The following is a 22,210-nucleotide window of genomic DNA, read 5'->3' as shown; positions in this document are numbered from 1 at the left end:
CTTTTTCTCCTACTGGGAGCCTCACCCAGCTTTGATATGGAGATTTATGCCTAGTCTTACTGTATCTTGTTATGCCATGTTTGGTTGCTATCACTGGCAAGGCCTGCTCTTTCCTGAAGGGAAACAGAGGAGCGGTGGATCTGGGGAGAGGGAGGTTAGGGAGTGAGTGGAAGAAGGGAAACTGGTCAAGATATATTTTTAAAAATTTGATTAAGTAAAATTAAAAAACAAAATTAATGAGTGCATTATGACATACATGAAGACTTCAAGGGACTCAGGAGAGAAAGGCCCAGAGGAAAGACATATTTGAGAAGCAAACACTGGCCAGATGGCCAGTGAGTTGCCCCGAGGCTTTCCAGGTAGCATGGGAGTCACCTGGGATGACCTTGAGTCTGACGTCATCCACCTGTGTTTTGCAGGCAGGCTTTCGTGGAACAGCCTGTGAGAACTGTGCTGCTGAAGACGTTTTTGGTCCCAATTGTTCAGCAGGTGAGTCTGACTTGTGCTCACTTAAAGCACTGGGAGGGTTTTAAATGCTCAAAGATGGTTATTTTGTTTCTTAATTGTGGTTTTTAGATTTCCAGCCTCCAGAATTGTATGGATTTGTGTCTTAGCTTTCCATTGCTGTAACAAAGAGCATGGAACTGGAGCTTTAGTGAGAAAGAAGGTTGGTGTGACTCAGTTTGGGGGCAGAAAGTGTATATGCACCACATTTTCTTTATCCATCCATGTGTTGATGGACAGCTAGGCTGGTTCCACTTCCTCACTATAGAGTGAAGCTGCAGGAAACACAGATATGCAAGTGTCTATGTGATAGGACATGGAGTCATTTGGGACCATGCCTGGGAGGGGTATAGCTGGGCTTTGTGGTACATCTAGCAGATGGTTTTGGTTTTGGTTTTCAAGAAAATCTATAAGCACATATAGACATTCGGCCCCATAAGTTCTTTGCCATGTTTTGTAACATATTTCACCTACAGCAGAGGGAGGCATCCTGTTCTGATCCACAGGTTGTTCTGTTGTTGTTTGTTTTTAACTTATTCACTTCACATCCAGCTCACTACCCCCTCCTGGTCATCCCCTCCCATAACCCCTCCCCCATCCCCTCTTCACCTTCTCCTCTGAGTGGTGGGGGACCCCTCTTGGAATTCCCTCACCCTGGCTCTTCAAGTCTATGAGGCTAGGCACATCCTCTCCCTCTAAAGCCAGACAAGGCAGCCCAGCTAGAACATATCCCACAGACAGCAACTTTTGCGATAGCTTCCAGCTCCAATTGTCCAGGTCCCACATGAAGACCAAGCTGCACATCTGCTACATATGTTCGGAGAGGCCTAGGTCCAGCCCGTATATGTTCTTTGGTTGGTGGTTCAGACTCTAATAGCCCCAAGGGTCCAGATTAATTGGCTCTGTAGGTCTTTCTGTGAAGTTCCTATTCCCTTCGGGACCCTCAATTCCTCCCCCTATTCTTCCAAGAGTCCCCAAGCTCCATCCATTATTTGGCTGTGGGTCTCTACATCTGAGTCAACTGCTGGGTGGAGCCTCTCAGAGGACATCCATGCTAGGCTCCTGTCTGCAAGAATAGCAGAGTATCATTAATACTCTGCCAGGGACTGGTGCTTGCCCATGATAAGAGTCTCAAATTTGACCAGTTATTGGGTGTCCATTCCCTCAGTCTCTGTTTTATCCCCCACACCTGCATTTCTTGTAGACAGGATAAATTTTGGGTAGAAAGTTCTGTGGGTGGGTTGGTGTCCCTATTGCTCTGGTGGGATTCCTGCATGACTACAGGAGGTTGTCTCTTCAGGTTCCATGTCCCCAATGTTGTGAGTCACAGCTAAGGTGCCCATTGATTCTTGGGCACCTCCCTTATCCCAGGTCTCTGTCTCTTCCTGGGGATGCCCCCAATCTCCCTGCCCCTTTCAAGTGCAGATTTTCATCCATTATCATGGCCATCTGGCCTTCTCTCCAGTTCCTCCCCACACCTGATCCTGAGCACCCCACACACACATTCCTCTCCTCATCCCCCCAACCCAGTTCCCTTCCTCCATCTGCCTCTTACGACTATTTTATATCCCCTTCGAAGCGGAGTTCAATCATCTTTGCTTGGGCCTTCCTTTTTGTTCAGCATCTTTGGAGCTGTGGGGTGTAGAATGGGTATCCTGTATTTTGTGGCTAACATCCACTTACCACTGAGTACATACCATTCGTGCATGTCCTTTGGGGAACTGGGTTACCTCACTCAGGATGATATTCTCAAGTTGCACCCATGGGCTTGTTGAAGGCAAGAGTTAATTGGACTTTCTCTCTAGCAGCTTGTATAATGCTGACCGCCAACACAGCTGTTATGAGCCAGATGAATAAATGTGTGTACAAATGAATGAATGAATGACCCCCACTCTCCTGGCCTAGAAGCACAGTTTCATGGGGTAGCAGATAAAAGGGTTAGAGCCAAGGCTTAGACCCAGGCAGAGCTCTTGCTCAAGGGTCGCTAGCTGCAACAACTAGATAAATGTGTAAAACGTGGTCTCTGTGCATTTCTTACCTATAAAAGCAAATAATATCGCCATCTCTAGGGAGTGTCTCACGAAACAGAGCCTGATGATTGTTAGGCTGCCATTGTTATTCTTGTTATCAGTTTCTCCTGATCCTAAATGTTCCTCTACGCTCGGTTCCACAAAGACTCTTCCACAGAAGTATTAGCAGAAGCAAATTGAAACCACATCTTGGTATTCCGCGTGTTTTTTTTTTTTTAACATTCACACTGCTTTAAGGGATAGCAACTAAAATATAACCCACTGAGTAGAAATGGCCTGTTCGTATCGCCTTCTACATGGCTCCTTCCCTACCACAGTCAAACAGAAATGAAACTATACAAACTAGGTAAATACTGAAGTGGGAAAGGGGGAAGCGAGAACCCAGCACCCCAGAAAATCTGAGTGGTTGTGTGGGAATGAAAAGCTAGGGTGAAAACAAGCCTTGTAACCTCCATACTGCACATTGGTGGCTGATAAACACAAACATGGCAGAACTCCAAACATTGCCAAGTGAAAGAGGATGTGCTTCATGTCTGTGCCCCGGAGAAAGCAAAGGCAAAACGGATGAAGACAGTTCAGACCCCAGTTGTTTCTAATAAATGAAATTTTATACATGTATTTATTTAAATGGATAGAATGTATTATTTATTCTTACTACATTTGTTTAAAACTTAGCATGTGCATTTATGTGTGTGTGCATGCCACAGTACATACGTGGAGGTCAGAGGACAAACTGCTGGGGTCAGTTCTCTCCGTCTGGGGAAATGAACTCAGGTCGTCAGGCTTTACCTCAAGCACCTTATCCTGCTGAGCCATCTTGCTGACCCCAAACTCTATTGTTAAGAGAATTAAGCCTAAAAAAGAGACCCAGGAAAAAGTTCTTCAAGCTCTGGATCTCATAGAACTCCCTGTGATGTTTTCCATGTGTACTGTCCAGCCTAGCATCCATGGGCCACATGTGGCCCCTGAGCTCCTGAAACGGAGCTAAAACATCTGAGGAACTGAATTTTAAACTTTAGTTCACTACTGAATTTAAATAGTAACAGCCAAATGTGGCCAGTGAGTCTCATATTGGACAGAACACCTTCATGCATCATGGATAAGAGAGAGGCCAGTGAATTCAGACTAGCCTGAGTCTCGAACCATCGTCAAATGCTGTGTGACTTAGGTAGCCTTCCTCATTATGAAACAGGACTGTTATCTACTTCCTGGGGGTGACAACACAGTCAGGCTCTTAGTGTATCCATGGAAGCATGGGCAAGACCCAAGGATTCAGAAACTCTTCCAGCCAGGTGCCTTCTAGGTACTGGTCTTGTCTCATCCACTACAGTGCTGGTCCAGCAGGTGGCGCTCCTATATATTGGGTGTCATCTATTCCTTTTAAGATTTATTTATTTGTTTGTTTATTTATTTATTTATTTATTTATTTATTTATTTAATATGTATGAGCACACTGTAGCTGTCTTCAGACACACCAGAAGAGGGCATCGGATCTCATTACAGATGAGTTGTGAGCCACCATGTGGTTGCTGGGATTTGAACTCAGGACCTCTGGAAGAGCCAGCCAGTGCTCTTAACCGCTGAGCCATCTCTGCAGCCTGGTATCATCTATTTTTAATGCTGACTTTTCCCTGCTGCCAGGATGTTCCCTTACCAGGCTGTTTATAGGTTAGAGATGATTCAGAGCTACGTCAGCCAGTCAGTCGGTAGCTTTCATCTTTGCTGCCAGGGCCAGAGCTACTCAGCATCTTGTTCTCATGGAGAGCCCAATGCAAAACCCACTTTCTCTATGTAACCCCCTAAATCAACCCACATCCACATATTGTTGATGACACCCTACTGTGCCTGGCAGGGTACAAAAAGGTTTCCCACCCATAATCTCAAATCCTCAGTATGCCTTGTTGAGCTAACACCAGCAGGTAACACTAGGCTGTGTGCCCATTATAGAGGCAGAGGGTTTAACCGAGGTGTCTGACCTCTGGTGAGCATGCACCAGGCATTAGACACAAAACAGGTGATGTGCTTCTCTGAGTGATCAATGAAGTCCCTACTCCAAGGAGCAGGAAATATGATGAATGATCGTGCTGTGCTGTGCCTGGCCTTTACAGGATTCTATAAGGACACATAAGAGAGAGAAGCTCTAGGGGGCTACGCATCATCCCTGTGGCTGAAATGGCCACGGTTTTAGCTATTTTAAAAGTCACACCACCCAAGTTTCACATTTCTCTAGAGGTCTGCCAAGACCAATTCACATTGCACCAAGGTCTTTAGGTGACCAGCTGGGAATCCCTTGGCCCCTTGCTTCTCCTTCCCAAGGACACGTTCTTGACAGTGTCATGGGCTCCAGAGGCTGTCTGTGCCTGCCAGTTAACCCAGTGCAGAATGATGGGACACAGCAGGAAGCCGATGCCAGAGCGGTTGGGGCTCACAGCACACAGCCTGGAGAGCAAGCTTAACAAGTACAGCGCTGGCTAGCACGTGGGACCATTCAGTCTTCCCACTAGACCCCACCCCCATGTCACCGCCATCTCCCACTGGCTACATGGAAGTGCAGAACACTAGTCATCACCTAGTCCTAAGGGTCTGGCTTCTCTGCCAATCTGTGACCTCCTTAAAGTGAGATATTATTACTAGTCACCTGTGTTTGCATGCCTCATGCCTGCTGCTGCTGGGCAGAAACTGGGTGAATATTGTTCAATTGAATTGACTGGCATCTTTTTATTAAAATCTACATAAGAATGCTCTCTGCTGAGATCCCAACTCACTCCAGTCAGTTCTATACTTAGCTTGAGATTTCTCCAGAGCTTGGCTCTTCCAAGCGCTGCAGCCATCGGTAGACGCTAACGTGCTTCGCTAAAACAGGGAAAAAAAATCCACCACCACCACAAACAAAAACCAGGATTTAAAGATGGCTGTGACAAATCAAGTGCTTCAGCTCTGTGAGTAAGCACTTGCTAGTTAGCTCCCAATTTTTCCATTGGTAAAGTGGGATTAATAATGTCTCACCTGTATCATGTCGCATTAAACCTCAAAATGCCCGAGAGAACAAGTGGCCAGTAAAGGCAAGCACAGGTCCAGTCTTGGGCAAGGAGAGGAAGGGACATACCTCAGAGGCAAAAGTGAACAAGAAAAGAAATAGCTCAATCAAGATAAATGCGCGTATTAGCTTTTGGGGGCCAATGTAACAAGGCAGCTCAAACTGGGCAACTCGTTCTGAAAGCTGAAAGTTCAGAGTCAAGAACTTTTACTCCTTTTAGAATTTTTCCATCCCTGCTGGAGCCCAGAGGAGCAGAGAGTCTGCTTTGGGACTCCTGGGATGGCACCATAGAAGTGAAATGTCCTTGAAGGATGAGGGGGACCTCACATGCCACACCAAAGGGATGTAGAGAAGCCAACGCACAGGGTGCATGGGCGCTGGACACACAGGGTGCATGAGGATACACTGTGCATGAGGACACACTGTGTGCATGAGGACACACTGTGTGCATGAAGACACAGGGTGCATGAGGACACACTGTGCACGAGTGCAGGACACACTGTGTTCGTGGGTGCTGGACTCACAGGGTGCATGAGTGTTGGACACACAGGATACATGTGTGAGGGATGAGGGCTGAGTTCAGGATGAACGTGTTCCTTCCCCCTGCAGTGGTCTTCATGAAGCCTGTGCCCACCCCACCTCTTCCTGGCCTGCTCCCATTGATGCATAGGGTGGTAACATTTATCACACTGTGCTGTGATTAGCTATTTCCTTCCATGAGCTCTTTGAGGTTGGAAACTTGACTACTACAGTATTCTGAGTTTGCTGGCTACATTACAAAGATGAATGGGAACAAACAGGAGTCATCTTATACACATAGAAAACAAATGTGCAAAAATACAAGAGTGGATGGGCTGGCAACCAGCTGGAGACAGTGCACTAGAATGCTTCAGCAACAGTGGCTTCTAGAGGAAGACTGGAAAGGACCTGAACAGGAATAGGGACAGTGAGGCAACAAATAGGATGTCCAGGACGGAGATTGCTCTGATTGCCCAGGTGGGTCCAGCATGGGTGGAGGAGGTAACCATAGAGACAGCAGCATGAGAGGAAGTTGGCACTTCACATGAAAGTGGAGAAAAGGGTCATGAATCTAGAAACACGCGATTCTTGTAGAACAGCCTTACTGCGACTTTGATTTTAATCTAATGGGACATTTTGTCCCCCAGAACCGTCAAATACATTTGGACTGTGTCTGGCTCCTCTTCAGGACCGTTTGTTACAGCGGCAACAGAAACCTCATACTCTGTGCTTTGCGGGAGTCTTGGCTTCAGTATGCTGCTGGCTAGCTTGTTAGTGAACCGTGTAACAGATGAGCCAGCAGCTGGATGCAGAAGCTTTGACCATTTATGTGAAAGGCCCTTCATTTGCCAACCCTGACCTATCACTGGGCTGAGAAGCCATCTATTTTTAGCAGAAACCAGGGCATAGTCTTTCTGAGCCCTGCTGTGTTGTTACATTTCTACTCCCTGCACTGCCTTCAACATGCAAGATCTGCTTACAGAGATATCAGCCACCCACAAGGACAGCCTCATGGGAAGCTCTCTTCTTCATACAAAGACACCAAGTCAAACGGGGTAGCAAACAGCTCAGTAGAAAAGAGAAGCCCAGTGTCCATGATGATGCCAAGCAAGCTTTAGAGCCACATCCTTACTTAATGCTCAGTTAGCCTTGGAACCATTGTCTGCCTTACACTCTGAAAATCCCAACTAGGATAAAAGAAAAAAACATAGCCAGGATTTAAGCTAGGTTCTCTGGGAGTTTCCTCTACCTCATGGAGAGACAGACAGACAGACAGACAGACAGACAGACAGACAGACCGACAGACAGACAGAAGGGCTGTCTGAGACTGTTACCCTTCCAGGATCTTTAGGAGAACCCCTATCAGATGATGACAGACCCTCATTTTCTGCCCACAGTGTGCAGTTGTGTCCATGGTGTGTGCAACAGCGGGATCAGTGGTGACGGAACTTGTGAGTGCTTGTCTGCGTACAGGGGGCCCAGGTGTGACAAGCGTAAGTGTTTCTTCACCCACTACACCAGACCAAAGAGATGCTGGGATGTGTTTTTTCTTTTCTGTTTGTTACTGGGGCTCCACTGGAGCTGATGGACTGTCAAATGTTTCGTAAGAGGGAGCCGAAAACTAGGCAAACATTGTAAGAAGAGGTAAAGAGAAGAGCAAGGGGGAGGGGGGAGGCAGTGGGTGGATGATTGGCAAGAGCCGTGCTGTAGGGAAGGCTGAGCCGAAGGCAGCATGAAGGGCGGGGTACTGAACGAAGTATTCAGGCTGGGAGGACAACAGGGGCCATGGCAGTAGACAGTCCATAAAGAAGACAAAGTATCGCCTCAGTTATAAAAACTCATTAACAAACGCAGACGACGGCAGAAACAGAGTTTCCAAAGCCAGGTGACTTACTTACCCAAGGGCACAGAAATGACAAATAGAAATGGGGGCCAAAGCATTGGGATCCATGGGAAGTTATTTACAGTCTATGACACTAGGTCTGGTTAGAAGATGAAGAGCAGGGGTGAGTGAAATCAGGGGGGCTGACCTTAAAGATGAGACCGGTGCACTCCGGGTGCACAGCCCGGCAGAAATCCCACTGAGCCCTGTGGACAGCTGCAACAGCAAAAACAAAACAAAACAAAAGAGGCACCCCACTGAGCGCTCTACCCTGCAGCCCAGTCGCTCCTGCCTGCTACGCTGTACTGCCAGCGCCCTCTACTGGCAAACCTTAATTCTGTCTAGAAAAGAGAAATTCCCTTTTGACCTCCCTGTTAAAGGCCTCTCCCAGTCCTAGCTCAGCCAATGGCAAAGCAGTTTCCACAGAGTGAATTAGAAGCTGAGATGATTTTTAAAATAATCAAAATGGTCACTCAACAGACCCTCTGGATTATAGTCTCCGATGGAATAAAAAAATATAGAACAGTTTGGATTCCACGCAGGACAGACTCGTTGTATTGGAAGCCCAAGGTGTGTATGTACTGTGGATATGGCCAGTACATATACCAGTCAGCCTCTGTCTTTTCAACACAGCCCTGCAAACCTGTGAAAAAAGTTCACACTAACCCCAGGTGGGGTGCTGTCCTCTCTGTGACCTCAGCTAGTCTCTGTCCACCTGACACCACCCATTACCACCCAGGAGACCTGTGAGCAAACCTTCTCAGTAAGACAGGGATCCAGTCCAGAGAGCTTCCCATGGAAGGAATGTCAAATTTGCTTCCAAGTGAAGCATAATTTTTGTCAAGCCATAAGATAAAGACTGGGACAAAAAAAATGCAATTCTCATGGCAGGTATACTTTTTTAATGTCAGGAGTATTTTTTAAAAATAGACCTAAGAGCAAATAATCAGAATCAGACGTGAAAAGCAGCAATAAGCACAGGGCAAGAACCCACAAGTAACTGCGATAACACACACACAGCCAGGCGGAAATCAGATGGAGGGTGCTTTTGTTTGGTATGATTTTTTGCCCATTCTATTCCTCCATTTGCAAATGGATTATGACAGTAAAGGTGTGGGTTCCTACCAGCTAAGGCGGAGGAACCTACCAACTGTAACACAGACTTACAGGGTGATGCTGTAATTTACCCTGAAAAGGGGGAGGGCTGAGAAGGGTTAGATAAGAATTTATAGACCAATAAATCCATGGCATAGCATTTGTAAGAGAAAACAAGGTGGAAATAACCTGAATGTTGAGATTGGATAAATTTTGGTAGATCCTAAACTAGTTAATGCCAACTTCTATATGAAATAAACATAAACCCCAATGGTTTGACATTATGGTTCTCTAGCCATAAAGCAGGATACTACATCAAAGCCATGAGCTATGTTTGGATTATTTAAGTTGCTGGGAGAAACATGGAGACTGGAAAGATACACCTGTCCAATGCCATAAGACCTACTAGCCTGGGTCAGTTCATAATTTCGTATGAGATCATGCTACATTTTTTTTCCGTGACACTATCTTTGCTTAGCTGCCCTTTAGTGGCTGTTGTGGTTAAAAGTAAGTTCCAGGACTGGGGAGAGGACTCAGCATCTCAGAGTACTTGCTGTGTCAGCACGGGGACCTGAGTTTGAATACCCAGAACCCAGTGTGGCTTGTGCACGTAGAAGCACTAGCCGGACGTGGTGGTGTACGCCTTTAATACCAGTACTCGGGAGGCAGAGGCAGACGGATTTCTGAGTTCGAGGCCAGCCTGGTCTACAAAGTGAGTTCCAGGACAGCCAGGGCTACACAGAGAAACTCTGTCTCAAAAAAAAAAAAAAAAAGAAGAAGAAGGAGGAGGAGGAGGAGGAGGAAGAGGAGGAGGAGGAGGAGGAGGAGGAGGAGGAGGAGGAGGAGGAGGAGAAGGAGAAGGAGAAGGAGAAGGAGAAGGAGAAGGAGAGGAAGAAGGAGAGGAAGAAGGAGAGGAAGAAGGAGAGGAAGAAGGAGAGGAAGAAGAAGAGGAAGAAGAAGAAGAAGAAGAAGAAGAAGAAGAAGAAGAAGAAGAAGAAGAAGAAGAAGAAGAAGAAGAAGAAGGAGAAGGAGAAGGAGAAGGAGAAGGAGAAGGAGAAGGAGAAGGAGAAGGAGAAGGAGAAGGAGAAGGAGAAGGAGAAGGAGATGGAGAAGGAGAAGGAGAAGGAGAAGGAGAAGGAGAAGGAGAAGGAGAAGGAGAGAAAACTCCAGCACTAGCACTGTAGGACTCAAAGACAGGAGGATAGCTGAGGCTTACCAGCTACAAGCCAAGCTCCAGGTTCAGTGAGAGACCCTATTTCAAAGGAATAAGATTTCATAGCAAGTTTAAAGCCAGCCTGAGTTGGTTCCACAAGATCCTTTCTCAAAACAAAACAAAACAAAAACCAATCACAATTAGTTTTTACTTTATGTGTGCTATATTTTAATAATTATTGTCATAAGCCTTAAAAAGTTTTAGTTAAAGGCTTGCATAACTGGTCACCCTGCTAACGGGAGTACCTCAATAAACTTCCTGTGCAGCCATCCCTGAGTGTGCAGCCTTGCTCTGCCCAGAAAACTCCAGATGCTCACCTTCCAGCAAAGACGAAACCAAACTCCAGTGCAAATGCCTTCCCAGTTACAAAGGGGACGGCCAGACCTGCAAGCGTGAGTGGAACCCCACCCTGTTTGTGTTTCTGTGTGATCTACAAAATCCTGGGGTAGAAAGTCTAGTCTTGGAAGCATGGCAAATCCCCTTCTGTTATCAAGCACACATAAGCATTATATTACCACGGTATGCGGAATTACAATTTCTGGCGGTTCCTTTGTGAAATCAGTTTGGTGGAGCAGGGTGGCCAGATGGGATGAAAGTGTGTGTTCCCATCTGAATGCTACTGCCTTTGTGCCTGTGATGCATGTGAGTCATAGTTCTCTGGCGATGTTTCTCTCTCACTCTCTTGCTCTCTTGTTCTCTCGCTCTCTCACTCTAATTTCTGAGAACACTAACCACCTCTCTCCCCTCATTGTCTCTCAAGCCATCAACCCATGTTTAAAAAACGTCTGCCACCCTCACGCAAGTTGTTCCTACCTGGGACCAAATCGGCACAGTTGTGTATGCCAAAAAGGCTACCAAGGAGATGGTCAAGTGTGTCTGCCAGTGGACCCCTGCCAAACCAGCTATGGAAACTGCCCTACAAAGTCTACGGTGTGCAGATATGATGGGCCTGGACAGGTGAGCTAAGACTGCATGGAGCTAGTGTATCCAGAAATAGGGAAAAGCGTTCAAGTGACCCAGACCACTGGGCACGCGTGGCTTTTGGGTCTTCCTGTTCCTGACTCCCATGCTCAGTTTGGAAGCTCTCTAGGCAGTCCTCACTGGGCTCACGGCTTGGTCACAGGGCTTCCCTCCCCTATGTACCCTCTAAACTCACACTCTCCCTGCCCCCATCAAGCCAAAACTCAACTGCCCTGTGTTCTCTCCTAACCCATGTGGTGACTGACAAAATATGGACAGAATACAAAATTAGACTAGATTAGTTCAACCAAACTCATATGAATGCAATCCACCTTCAATTCTCTGTTCTCGATAATGTCTTTTTAGATTAAGGGGACTCTAGAAGCCCAAAAGGATGGGAACTGAGCAAAAGTCAACAGCAACAAGCTGTAGGGACTGAGGGTATCATGGGTGAGACATTGAATTATGTTATAACCTTAACTGACAAAAGGTTGTCCTGGCCTGGAGAACTTTATTGAGGAGATGAGTTAAAGGTGCCGTGTCTCCTGTCCCCTGTCAGACTTTTGTCTATCCAGTATTTAATGGATGCTGACTGTGGCCATGACTACACATCATGTCCATATAAGGCATTGCTGCCCAGGATGAAGAAAAAGGTCATGAGTAGTCCAAGCCCTCAGGGTTCCCCTGGTTGGAAGGTTTTCGATTCTGCAGAGAATCTGCTATATCTCCCCTCTGAGGAGTAAAGGTATCATACAATATTCTCCATATCAGTTTATGAGCCAGGTTTGCATAAAAATTTAAGGGACTAAAAATCAATTTCTTAGTAAGCAAGCCTTTGTGGGAAGATCCATGTTAGACCATGAATGTCAGAACTTGGAAACAAGACTTAAAGCACTCTTTAAGACTTTGAAGTTGTGGGAAGCCTCAGCTTTTTACAGAGAAGCAGGACATTGCATCTTGGTGCTGTGCTCATTTTGTATTGCATCATTCTTTGCTGGCTTGGGTGGATCTCAGGATAGCTGACCTCTAGCATCTCCATTCTCTTCTTCCAACAGTGCAAAGTTTCTCTAGAAATTGTCCAAAGCTCTTCCTCCACTGAAAACCATATTCTAGAGGAGTACTGCCTGCTGTCTGCATGCCAGCCTCTATTGACCTATAAGTCATCTAAGGGGAAATATGTGTGGGGTTAAGATTCATAAAAAAACCCAAACATCCAAATTTTACATACAAGGTATATAAGCTTTCAAATAGGCAAGATATACAACCAACATTTCAATCTCTAGAAACTTTGACAAGTGCTTTGTGTAAGCCCACATTTGGTCTTGCTAGTGTTAGTTTTTGTGGAGAATATACATATGGATTAAAGAATAGCAGCTGATGAGACTAATTCGGGTCCAATTTGGTTTTCTCTCTCCATCTCTAAAAGTCTCACTGCGAGTGTAAAGAACATTACCGAAATTTTGTACCTGGAGTGGGGTGCAGTATGACGGACATCTGTGAATCAAAAAACCCATGTCATAAGAATGCGAACTGCAGCACAGTCTCACCAGGCCAAACCCAGTAAGTCTTCTCTCGGTCTTACTAGATGTTTCCCAGATGATGAAAGTGTGAACCAGTCAACATGGTAAGTTCCTTGAAGGAGAGAAAGCATTTCCCAATCAGCCCTGTATCTACTCCATTCCAGACAGCAGCAGCAAGGAGAACAGTAATTGCTTCATAGATCTGTTTAATCGATGAGTAAGGCAGTAGGTATTTCCTTCCTGATGACTATGAGAATACTCTGAGCACTGGCTTAGCCTGATACTAGAGCTTAAATGAACAGAACCAAAAAGGAACATTCATGGTCAGTGCTTATGATTTATACAGAATAAGATTTGGAAAAGTAACTAAGCGTGAGATGTATTCCATGGACACTAAGTTTCAGAAGAGGTTTACCATGAGGAAAAACATTTGTGTGCAAATTCCCAAGGCGGGGGTAACTCACACTGTAGGAAGAGAATTGTGAGTAGAGTTTAAAGACTGGAGGTTACACTGAACATGTAATCCACACCTTTAATCCCAGCACTTGGTAGTCAGAGGCAAGCAGATCTCTGTGAGTTTAAGTGAAAACCTTGTCTATATAGAATGTTCCAAGGTGATCTGAGTGACTTAATGAGATCCTGTCTCAAAGAAAGGAGAGAAGCTGGGGAACAAAGGTTGGTTGGTTGGGTGGTTGGTTGTGGTTGGTTGTGGTTGGTTGGTTGTAAATGGTTGTGGTTGGTTGGTTGGTTGGTTGGTTGGTTGTGGTTGGTTGTGATTGATTGGTTGGTTGGTTGGTTTGGTTGGTTGTGGTTGGTTGGTTGGTTGGTTAGTTGGTTGGTTGTGGTCTGTTGGTTGATTAGGTGGTTTGTTAGTCAGTTTGTTAGTTGATTGGTTGGTTAAATCAAGAGCTCTAAGCAGACCCTTCGAAAGGGGGCACTACCTGTCTGTGCACACAGTAAAATGATGTCTGCTCCATACAGCTGCAGTGACAATGACATGAGGAAATGTTTCTGTGCAAACTCTGAGCAGGAGTGCAGTGTTTTCACCAGGGATAGAACAGAAGCTAGAAACTACATCCTTCAACTCTCAGACCACCTCTGCACCACTTAGTTCCCAAGGTTATCAGACTTTGTGAAGGACTCCTGTCTCCTTTGTGAGCAAATCATGATTACATTGAACCGTAAAACAGTTTTTTGCTTCCTGAGGCCAGCCACTTCAGAAGCCTATGAATGATACAGAATAAGTTTGGGCTTATTCCTTCATAACTGGGTCTTCAGTGTGCAGATCTTTTCCCCAGCTGAATTTGAGAATCCTCACACTCCCTGTAGATAAGTATCCTAGATGTGGATGGAATGCCAGGCTTGGGTATTAGGATCCCTGTGCTTCATCATAACTCCACCACTTAACTCCCATGAATTAATGGTTCTTAAGCCATAAAGTGGGGAGAATTGTACCTCCTATCACAGCTGTCATGAGGACCAAATGAAGTTACCTTCATCTTCCCTTGGACAGAACCTTACACAGAAAGAACACACACCAACTAACCACAACTGTGAGCTGAGGTATACATGCCCAAAAAACACATGTGAATGTATATACACCTCTTCCTTGGAGTCTAAGGAAGTAGAGAGATAAATAAAACATCACATTCCATTCATTTTACCACTCCACTAGGAAGTCTGAGTAGCTCTCCTTACATAATCTCTCTCCTTCATGTTCAGAAAGATATAAAGATGAAAGCAAAATAACATAACAGTGAATTCTTTTTCCAAACTTGTATCTAGGGTGTTTCATAGAACTAACAACAAGTTTTAGGACTATGTATGCCATGTATAGACCTTCCCTTTCTCCTCCTCCACAGGAAAACAGTTGCCTCAGTTAGGGTTTACAGCTGTGAAGGAACACCATGACCAAAGCAACTCTTATAAGGAAGGATAATATTTAGTTGGGGTTGCTTACAGGTTCAGAGATTCAGTCCATCATCATCAAGGTAGGAACATGTCAGCTTCCAGGTAGGCATGGTACAGGAGGAGCTGGGACATCTTGTTCCAAAGGCAAACAGGAGAAGACTGGCTTCCAGGCAGCTAGGACAAGGTTCTTAAAGCCCATTCCCACTGAGACACACTTCCTCCAACAAGGCCACACCTACTCCAACAAGGCACACCTCCAAATAGTGGCACTTCCTGGGCCAAGCATATTCAAACCACCACACAAATAATCTTCACTTAAAAGAGGCTAGATAGAAAGTCTGGCCAGGTGAGACTAATAAAAGTTGAAGTCATTGGCCTTTGGCAATGTACAATAGTCGACCAGAATTAAAGGATTCATTAAGCTTAAGTCTCAAAAGGGAAATTTCTTCAGAATCTTAAACCAATACTATTAGTCAGAGAAGGCCACCCAATTGGGAAGAAGGGACTCAAACATGAGTTTAACCACTCACCCACTAGGGTGACATGGGGAAAGCTTGAACTCTAAACACAATCTCCTCACCTGACAAGAGAGCATAAGATCACCTCCCTGTGAAGAGCTGACTACATATTTTTACTCTCAACTTTATTTTTATTATTACTAAAAAAAGAACAAATGGTGTCATTCTTGTGATGGCTATCACTTTCCATTTTATTGCTCAGGACGGGTAGGAAGTGAGGAGCAATAGAGGAGAAAAACTTTCTCTTACATAATTGATCTTGTCTGAAAAGAAGCCGAGCCAGGATGAGCCGGACTGAAAAGGCAGAGTGAAAACATTAAGTTCCCATTCTGAACACACAAGAGTATAACCAACAGTAGTGAATGTAAGAGACATTCTGGATCAAGGGTCAGGGCCTTCTTGTTCATTGCATCCTCATACAGTAGAAACAGGGCTAGCATGTGCTCTGAGGTCCCTTTCCAAAGTGTTAATCCCATTGGTGAGGCTCTACCTTATAACCTATGTCCCCAGTTCCTAGCATAGCACTCTAGAGATTAGGATTTCAACATAAGAATGTAAGGACAACCTATCAGTCTAGAGCACTGCTCTGTGCCATGATGTTCTCAACTGCATGCCTCCTGCCTTCTCTTCCACTTGGAACATCCTCCAACTGAATGGTACACCTGCTTCATCTGAGTTGGACACACACAGAGATCCTCTGATGCCAGTCTGGTGTCTCCTCCCCCAGGGGCAACACCACCAATCCTCCACTACAATCTTTCTCCGGAGCTCCTTATACACTTCTCTAGTCCTCATGGACCAGCTCTGTGATGAGCACCTCCAGGCTGTGTGATCTTCACTGAGCTATGTAACCTCTCATATGTAAAATAATACGTAAAATGGAGTGGCTGGAGAGATGGATCAGCAAGCACATGCTGTTCTTGCAGAGGACCCAAGTGCAGTTCCCAGCATACATGTCCAACAGCTCACAACTACTCATAACTCCAGCTCCAGGACATCTGACACCTCTGGCCTCATCAGACATTTCCCTGTACACACACACACACACACACACACACACACACACACACACACACACACACTTTAGACAGTTGAGCTAGAGAGATGGCTCAGTGGTTAAGAGCACTGACTGCTCTTCCAGAGATCCTGAGTTCAAATCCCAGCAACCATGTGGTGGCTCACAACCATCTGTAATGGGATCTGACGCCCTCTTCTGCTGTGTCTGAAGACAACTACAGTGTATTTAGATATAATAATAAATAAATCTTCAGGCCAAAGAGGTCCTGAATTCAATTCCCAGAAACCACATGATGGCTCACAACCATCTATATAGCTATAATGTACTCATATACATAAAATAAATAAATAATTAAATAAATCTTTTTTAAAAACTAGACACTTAAAAGCAATTTAATAAAGCTAAGTATAGATCGCATCCTATAGTTGTTATGTTAAAATAGATATCACAGTGACTAATGCCTGGCCTATGAGTTATCAATAAATTCTAGTTATTACAATTGCTACTGATTTCTATGTCCAACTAGAACAAAACTACATCCTATTCACCTTTCCTGTAAACATGTGTCACTGGCTGAACCAATGGGATGAATGAGAGCTTGGAGCAACACATGAATCAGTGAAGGAAAGGAAGAAATGAAGGAAGCTCGTGGTGTACGTCTCCTGGAAACCTACACTAGCTCAGCCCACACAGCATCCACAGTCACCAATGTCAACCAATAACACAAAGTGCAAATGGCTATGTGTGCTTTCAAAGCCTTAAGAGATGTTTATACTCCATAAAAACAAAATAAAACATTAAAAAAATAACAACAACCCTATGCACCAAAGAGGTTCTGAATGCGCCACAGAAAACTGAGAATATTCAAGTCAGAAAACAGTCCCCAGAACGACTTGGACTTTGGCCTGAGGTTTAAAGGAAAAATTAAAAATATTTATGTCTCCTACATTCCTCGACGCTGAGGCCGTTAAAACGGGATTCTCACTTCACATGAGACAGACCGTTGGCCTCATAAGGACTTGGCGAGAGAAGGATCTTCAGTAGCTGACAAGAGTTCCACATGGAGTCCTGGTGAGGCCTGTGTGGTTTGCACTGAGACTTTGAATCTCCACAGGGAGGACTGCATCACCTCCAAGAGCTCCAATCCTCAGTAAGCTCCCACGCCTTAATTAATCGGTGCCATACTTAACGACCAGAAAACTGCCAATAGGAAAAACAGTCAGAGGAAAACCGACCATTAATGCCTTTTAAAAGGAAGCATAGGGAGGTATTGCACAATGGTATGGATTTGGAAAGCTGAGGCAGGAGGATTGAGAATTGGAGGCTAGCCTGGACTACATAGCGAGATCCTATTTAAAACATATATCAGTTTAATGCTTCTGGGGTTTGTGGCAGGCAGCAGGTACCCAAGTCTTACATATTACTCTGTAAGGGAAAGGGATCAGGAGGGTTGGAACATGCTGCTAACAGGATTCTCTCTTCGGAGGAAATCCCTTTGAGGCTCAGTGAAGGCTAGACTGGAGAACAGAACAAAAATGGCAGAAAAAAGAAAGAAAGAGAGAAAGAGAGAAAGAAAGAAAGAAAGAAAGAAAGAAAGAAAGAAAGAAAGAAAGAAAGAAAGAGAGAAAGAGAGAGAGAGAAAAGAAAGAGAGAGAAAGAAAGAAAGGAAGAAAGAAAGGAAGGAAGGAAGGAAGAAAGAAAGAAAGAAAGAAAGAAAGAAAGAAAGAAGAGAAGAGAAGAGAAGAGAAGAGAAGAGAAGAGAAGAGAAGAGAAGAGAAGAGAAGAGAAGAGAAGAGAAGAGAAGAGAAGAGAGATCTAAAGGATCCGTGCTGTGGTCCAGGCACAGGGCTCTCAGAGGTTTATCCTATATACACAGCTGAGTGCATGAGAGTACAGTTACTCTCTGGGATACAGCCTGAAACACATCACTTCTGTGCTGTGCTGAGAACTGAACAGTACCCTGCAGCTCCCTCAGCTCTCCTCCTTGGAAGGTTCCTCCCCTTCCCCGTGTTTCATTTCTCCGTTGTCTCCGGATCCTAGTTAACATCACCTTCCTTCACACTTTCACAGTTTCAGCTGTCAACTCTGAAAACAGGGACAGGCAGCCTCCAGCACCCCCAGATTCAGAGCTGAGTGCTAAATTTCCAGCGATTTCCCAGACTTGTTGACAGCATGTTAACAAGTAGTTTGAAATTAGCCAAGATACGATGATAAAACACTGAGGTTGCCAAGTGCTGTCAATCAACACACTAGACATTTGCCAGCCGAGGCTCGCACATCTTTACCTCTGAATGACTGCATTAAATTTATATCATTTGTCTGACTTCTGGAATATAAGTATTTGACTCGATTCCTATTTATTGTGTGACTGTTGACTATGAGTGTCCTAAACACCTGGCCCTGTTCTGCATTCTGGAGTGAGCACAGAGAACAAAGACACTCAAAGCCTTTCCTCTCACTGGAGAGGGAAGTGAATATTTATCACATAACCAGACCAAGCAGGAAAACGTTACAAAGAGGGGCCACAGTACAGTGATAGTGCATGCAATGAGAGCTGACCCAGCATGGAAATGGGCTCTGAGGAGGCTTTCCTGGGGAAGAAGAAACCTCGGCTAGGAAGGGAGAGAGCAGGGGGCACTTATTTTATGTGGATGGCCTGCAGGCTGCCTTTGTAACGTGTTAGCTAATTTTTCCACTGTGGTGACAACATATTCTTACAAAGGCAGCTTAAGAAAGGGGTTTACTTGTGCACATAGTTTGAAAGCATCGCCCATCATGGTGGGGAAGCCACAGCCCAGGAGCCTGAGGCAGCTGCAGCTGCAGTCAGGAAAGAGAAAAAAAAAACGCTTGTGTGCAAGAAGTAGGGTGATGAACACGTGTTCTCGGGAAGCAGAGAGTGATGAATGCTTGTGCACAGGAAGCAAGGTGATGAACACTTGTGCACAGGAAGAGGAGAAAGTGCTGAATGCTTGTGCACAGGAAGCAGAGACTGATGAATGCTTATGTACAGGAAACAGAGAAAGTGCTGAACGCTTGTGCACAGGAAGTAGAGACTGATGAACTGAACGCTTATGTACAGGAAACAGAGAAAGTGATGAACGCTTGTGCACAGGAAGCAGAGACTGATGAACGCTTATGTACAGGAAGTACAGAAAGTGATGAACGCTTGTGCACAGGAAGCAGAGACTGATGAACGCTTATGTACAGGAAACAGAGAGTGCTGAATGCTTGTGCGCAGGAGCAGAGACTGATGAACGCTTATGTACAGGAAACAGAGAGTGTTGAATGCTTGTGCGCAGGAGCAGAGTGATGAATCCTTGTGCCCTGGAAGAAGAGAGAGAGTGAAGAGCGCTTGTTTATGGCCTGTCCCTTCTCTTTTTTGTTCAAAACATAATCCTAGTCGCATGAATGGTGCCACCCACAGTTGAAATGGGTTTCCTCTCCTCAATCAACCTAATGTAGATAATCTCACAGTCGTGCCCATAGATTCGTCTCCAAAGTGACTCTACAGCCAATCAAGTTGGCAATCATGCTTAACCATGGGTAGCTTATTCTGTCCTTGAGGCCCTTGAGTCGACATTTGTAGCAAACATGTCGTGAGTGATTCTGATGTGGATGCTTTCTGGACCACACTTTGGAAATTACTTCTACAAAGAACATGCAAAGCTGCCTAGTGTTAATAAGTGTGCACATTATATTATCTAAGCACATTCTGGAAAGGCAACCCTAAGCCAGGTTCTACACTTGACTGCTCACTGAGTCTGTGGTTCTCCCGGCCTCTCCAATCCTGTTCATTATATTGTTCTCCTCATCTGTGAAATGAAGCGTTGGGCTATGTACTCTCAACTCTTGATAGCTCCAAGGCCTTGAGAATCTGATTTCACCCTCTCTACAGATGCACTTGCCAGAAAGGTTATGTGGGTGATGGCCTGAACTGCTATGGAAACATCATGCAGAGACTCAGAGAATTAAATACTGAACCCAGAGGAATGTGGCAAGGACAGCTGACTTCCTTCATCTCAATCCTGGGTATGTACATGTCGTCCTTGAGGGCAGCCCTCTTTCAGCCCAGGGCATCTGCTAGATACAAGTAGGCAGAAAGGGACAGACAAGGCTGGTGCATTGGGACTAGTCCTAGTGGGGACAGGCCATGCTGGAGTGATGGGGAGGTGGAGACAGCTGCTTGCCAGGCAGATTTAGAAGTGGAGGACAGGTCATGACATTGCCATAGATTAACAGACTAGCGATAAGATAGACAACCACTGATGTAAAAAACTATCCCTTATTTCCTTGACATCCTGGGTTTTTCAAGGATGAATAAATGTTAGCTGAGAATGGAGAATCACTAAAGAACAACTAAGAAAGGAGAATCACAGTAGTGTCCATGTTCAACAGGGAAGGTGTCATCTCAATTCTAGACCAATCTTGCTTGTGTGTAGCCTTAGTTGGAAGCTACTAATTAACCCGTAGTAGTGTCAGATCCTCTGTGAGCCCTAGGCAGTGTAATAACACAACATACTCATGCGTTTACAAATGCCTCCTACAAACTATTACCCCACATCCCCCTGAGGACAAAATATAGTCGATCAGAGAACTCCGGGTAAGACCTCAACCAAACATGAATTTGTATACAGACATGACCAAACGGAAACCTTAAAATATCAGCATTGGCCAAGTAAGCTAAAATCATTTCCCAGAAGGGACACAGTGAAGAAGTCTGTCCTTGCAAAGCAGTGCTGTGTTCTCCAGATAATTTTTCACTGTGCCTTCTGGGAGATAGTCCATGGGCCTTTACAAGGCCTCCTAGAGAGAATAAAGCACTGGGGACATGACTTGGGCTTAAGGACAATCTTAGAGCAACTCTACCTTCAGATAAGAACTCTCCGGACATTCAATGGAAACGAAAGAGGTGCAGTGTCCTTTGAAAAACAGACTACACATACAAGCATTTTTCTAGACAGAGTTCTGCTTACCTTGCACCTTCCCCATGCATATTGCTCCTGTGTGAGAGCACAGAGCCTATTCTCATGACCCAGCATCCCCTGGGTGATGGAAAATGATCGCCTAGAAGACTTGCAAGGCCCAGGGTAGAATGCAAATGTGAGGTCTTTTGTTCAAATAGTCTGTTTTTTGTTTTTTGTTTGTTTGTTTGTTTTGTAGGTCCCATTATACGTTACTAATTGATTTTGGGGGGTGTTTTTTATTTTTTTTACTAGATATTTTCTTCATTTACATTTCATCACTGGGAAGAGGGGCCCCTTGGTCTAGCAAACTTTATATGCCCCAGTACAGGGGAACGCCAGGGCCAAGAAGTAGGAGTGAGTGGGTACGGGAGCAGGGTGGGGGTGGAGGATATAGGGGACTTTTGGGATAGCATTTGAAATGTAAATAGTCTGCTTTTCAAGAGGGCACAAACAGAACAGTAAATCTAATGTGGGTTCGTCTGAGCTGCCCTTGGAGGTGATACACATCCCTACACATGGAGAGGACACAGCTCAGCAAGCCGGGCACATGATCAGGGAGGGTAGGACTGTCAAAGCACATCATCACACCCTGCCATTTCGCCACAACTAAGTCTCCTGGGAACTCCTAGAGCATTCTGGGAGTACGTGAAGCTCTTAGAGCATCAGCTTACCAAGGACACCACAGAGCAATGAGAAGAGAAGGCGCGGAGGGACTCAACTTGACATAAGATACACGGAACAGTCTCACTTCCCATGTACCTTGGACCCACGTGACATTTTCTTTCTTGGTGTGTTTGGACTCTTAAGACAGAACTTATGCCTGGCCACTGAGCAACCTGGGACCCTTCACCGTGCTGCTGCCCTCAGACAAGGGACTAAAAGGGGTTGATGTGAGTATTTAAAATAACCCCATCTGAGGGGCTGATATAAAAGTCTTAGTAGGCAGTATCTTATTTAAAGTGAGAAACCTCTATGATCCTCAAGATAAGGATGATGAGTGTCCTAGTTACTGCTCTATTGCTATGAAGAGATACAGCAA

The 22,210-nt window shown here is 45.1% G+C and overlaps 1 protein-coding gene and 1 long non-coding RNA gene across 9 annotated transcripts in view; one reads left to right on the top strand and one right to left on the bottom strand.

Moving 5' to 3' along the window:
- Gm16271 (predicted gene 16271) overlaps window positions 1-8,279 on the bottom strand; it is a 59,745-nt gene extending 51,466 nt beyond the window's left edge. The window contains exon 1 of the long non-coding RNA NR_165263.1: window positions 8,121-8,279. This is a non-coding gene — a long non-coding RNA (predicted gene 16271). The remainder of the gene's footprint in view (window positions 1-8,120) is intronic.
- The window catches only part of Stab2 (stabilin 2), a 166,845-nt gene that overhangs the window by 27,619 nt on the left and 117,016 nt on the right, over window positions 1-22,210 (top strand). For all 8 annotated transcript variants that reach the window (XR_003948628.1, XR_003948624.1, XR_003948626.1 and 5 more), the window contains exons 5-11: window positions 420-489; window positions 7,488-7,583; window positions 10,547-10,672; window positions 11,041-11,237; window positions 12,667-12,800; window positions 20,103-20,236; window positions 21,979-22,061. Coding sequence is in view for 4 of the 8 variants with exons in the window: in NM_138673.3 (NP_619614.1) it covers window positions 420-489; window positions 7,488-7,583; window positions 10,547-10,672; window positions 11,041-11,237; window positions 12,667-12,800; window positions 20,103-20,236; window positions 21,979-22,061 (840 nt within the window). In the remaining 4 variants the exon portion in view is untranslated. The remainder of the gene's footprint in view (window positions 1-419; window positions 490-7,487; window positions 7,584-10,546; window positions 10,673-11,040; window positions 11,238-12,666; window positions 12,801-20,102; window positions 20,237-21,978; window positions 22,062-22,210) is intronic.

Source organism: Mus musculus, chromosome 10 (assembly GCF_000001635.26).
Source record: "Mus musculus strain C57BL/6J chromosome 10, GRCm38.p6 C57BL/6J".
Taxonomy (NCBI): domain Eukaryota; kingdom Metazoa; phylum Chordata; class Mammalia; order Rodentia; family Muridae; genus Mus; species Mus musculus.
Note: the sequence above shows the minus strand (reverse complement) of the source record. Positions and strands in the feature narration are given on the sequence as shown.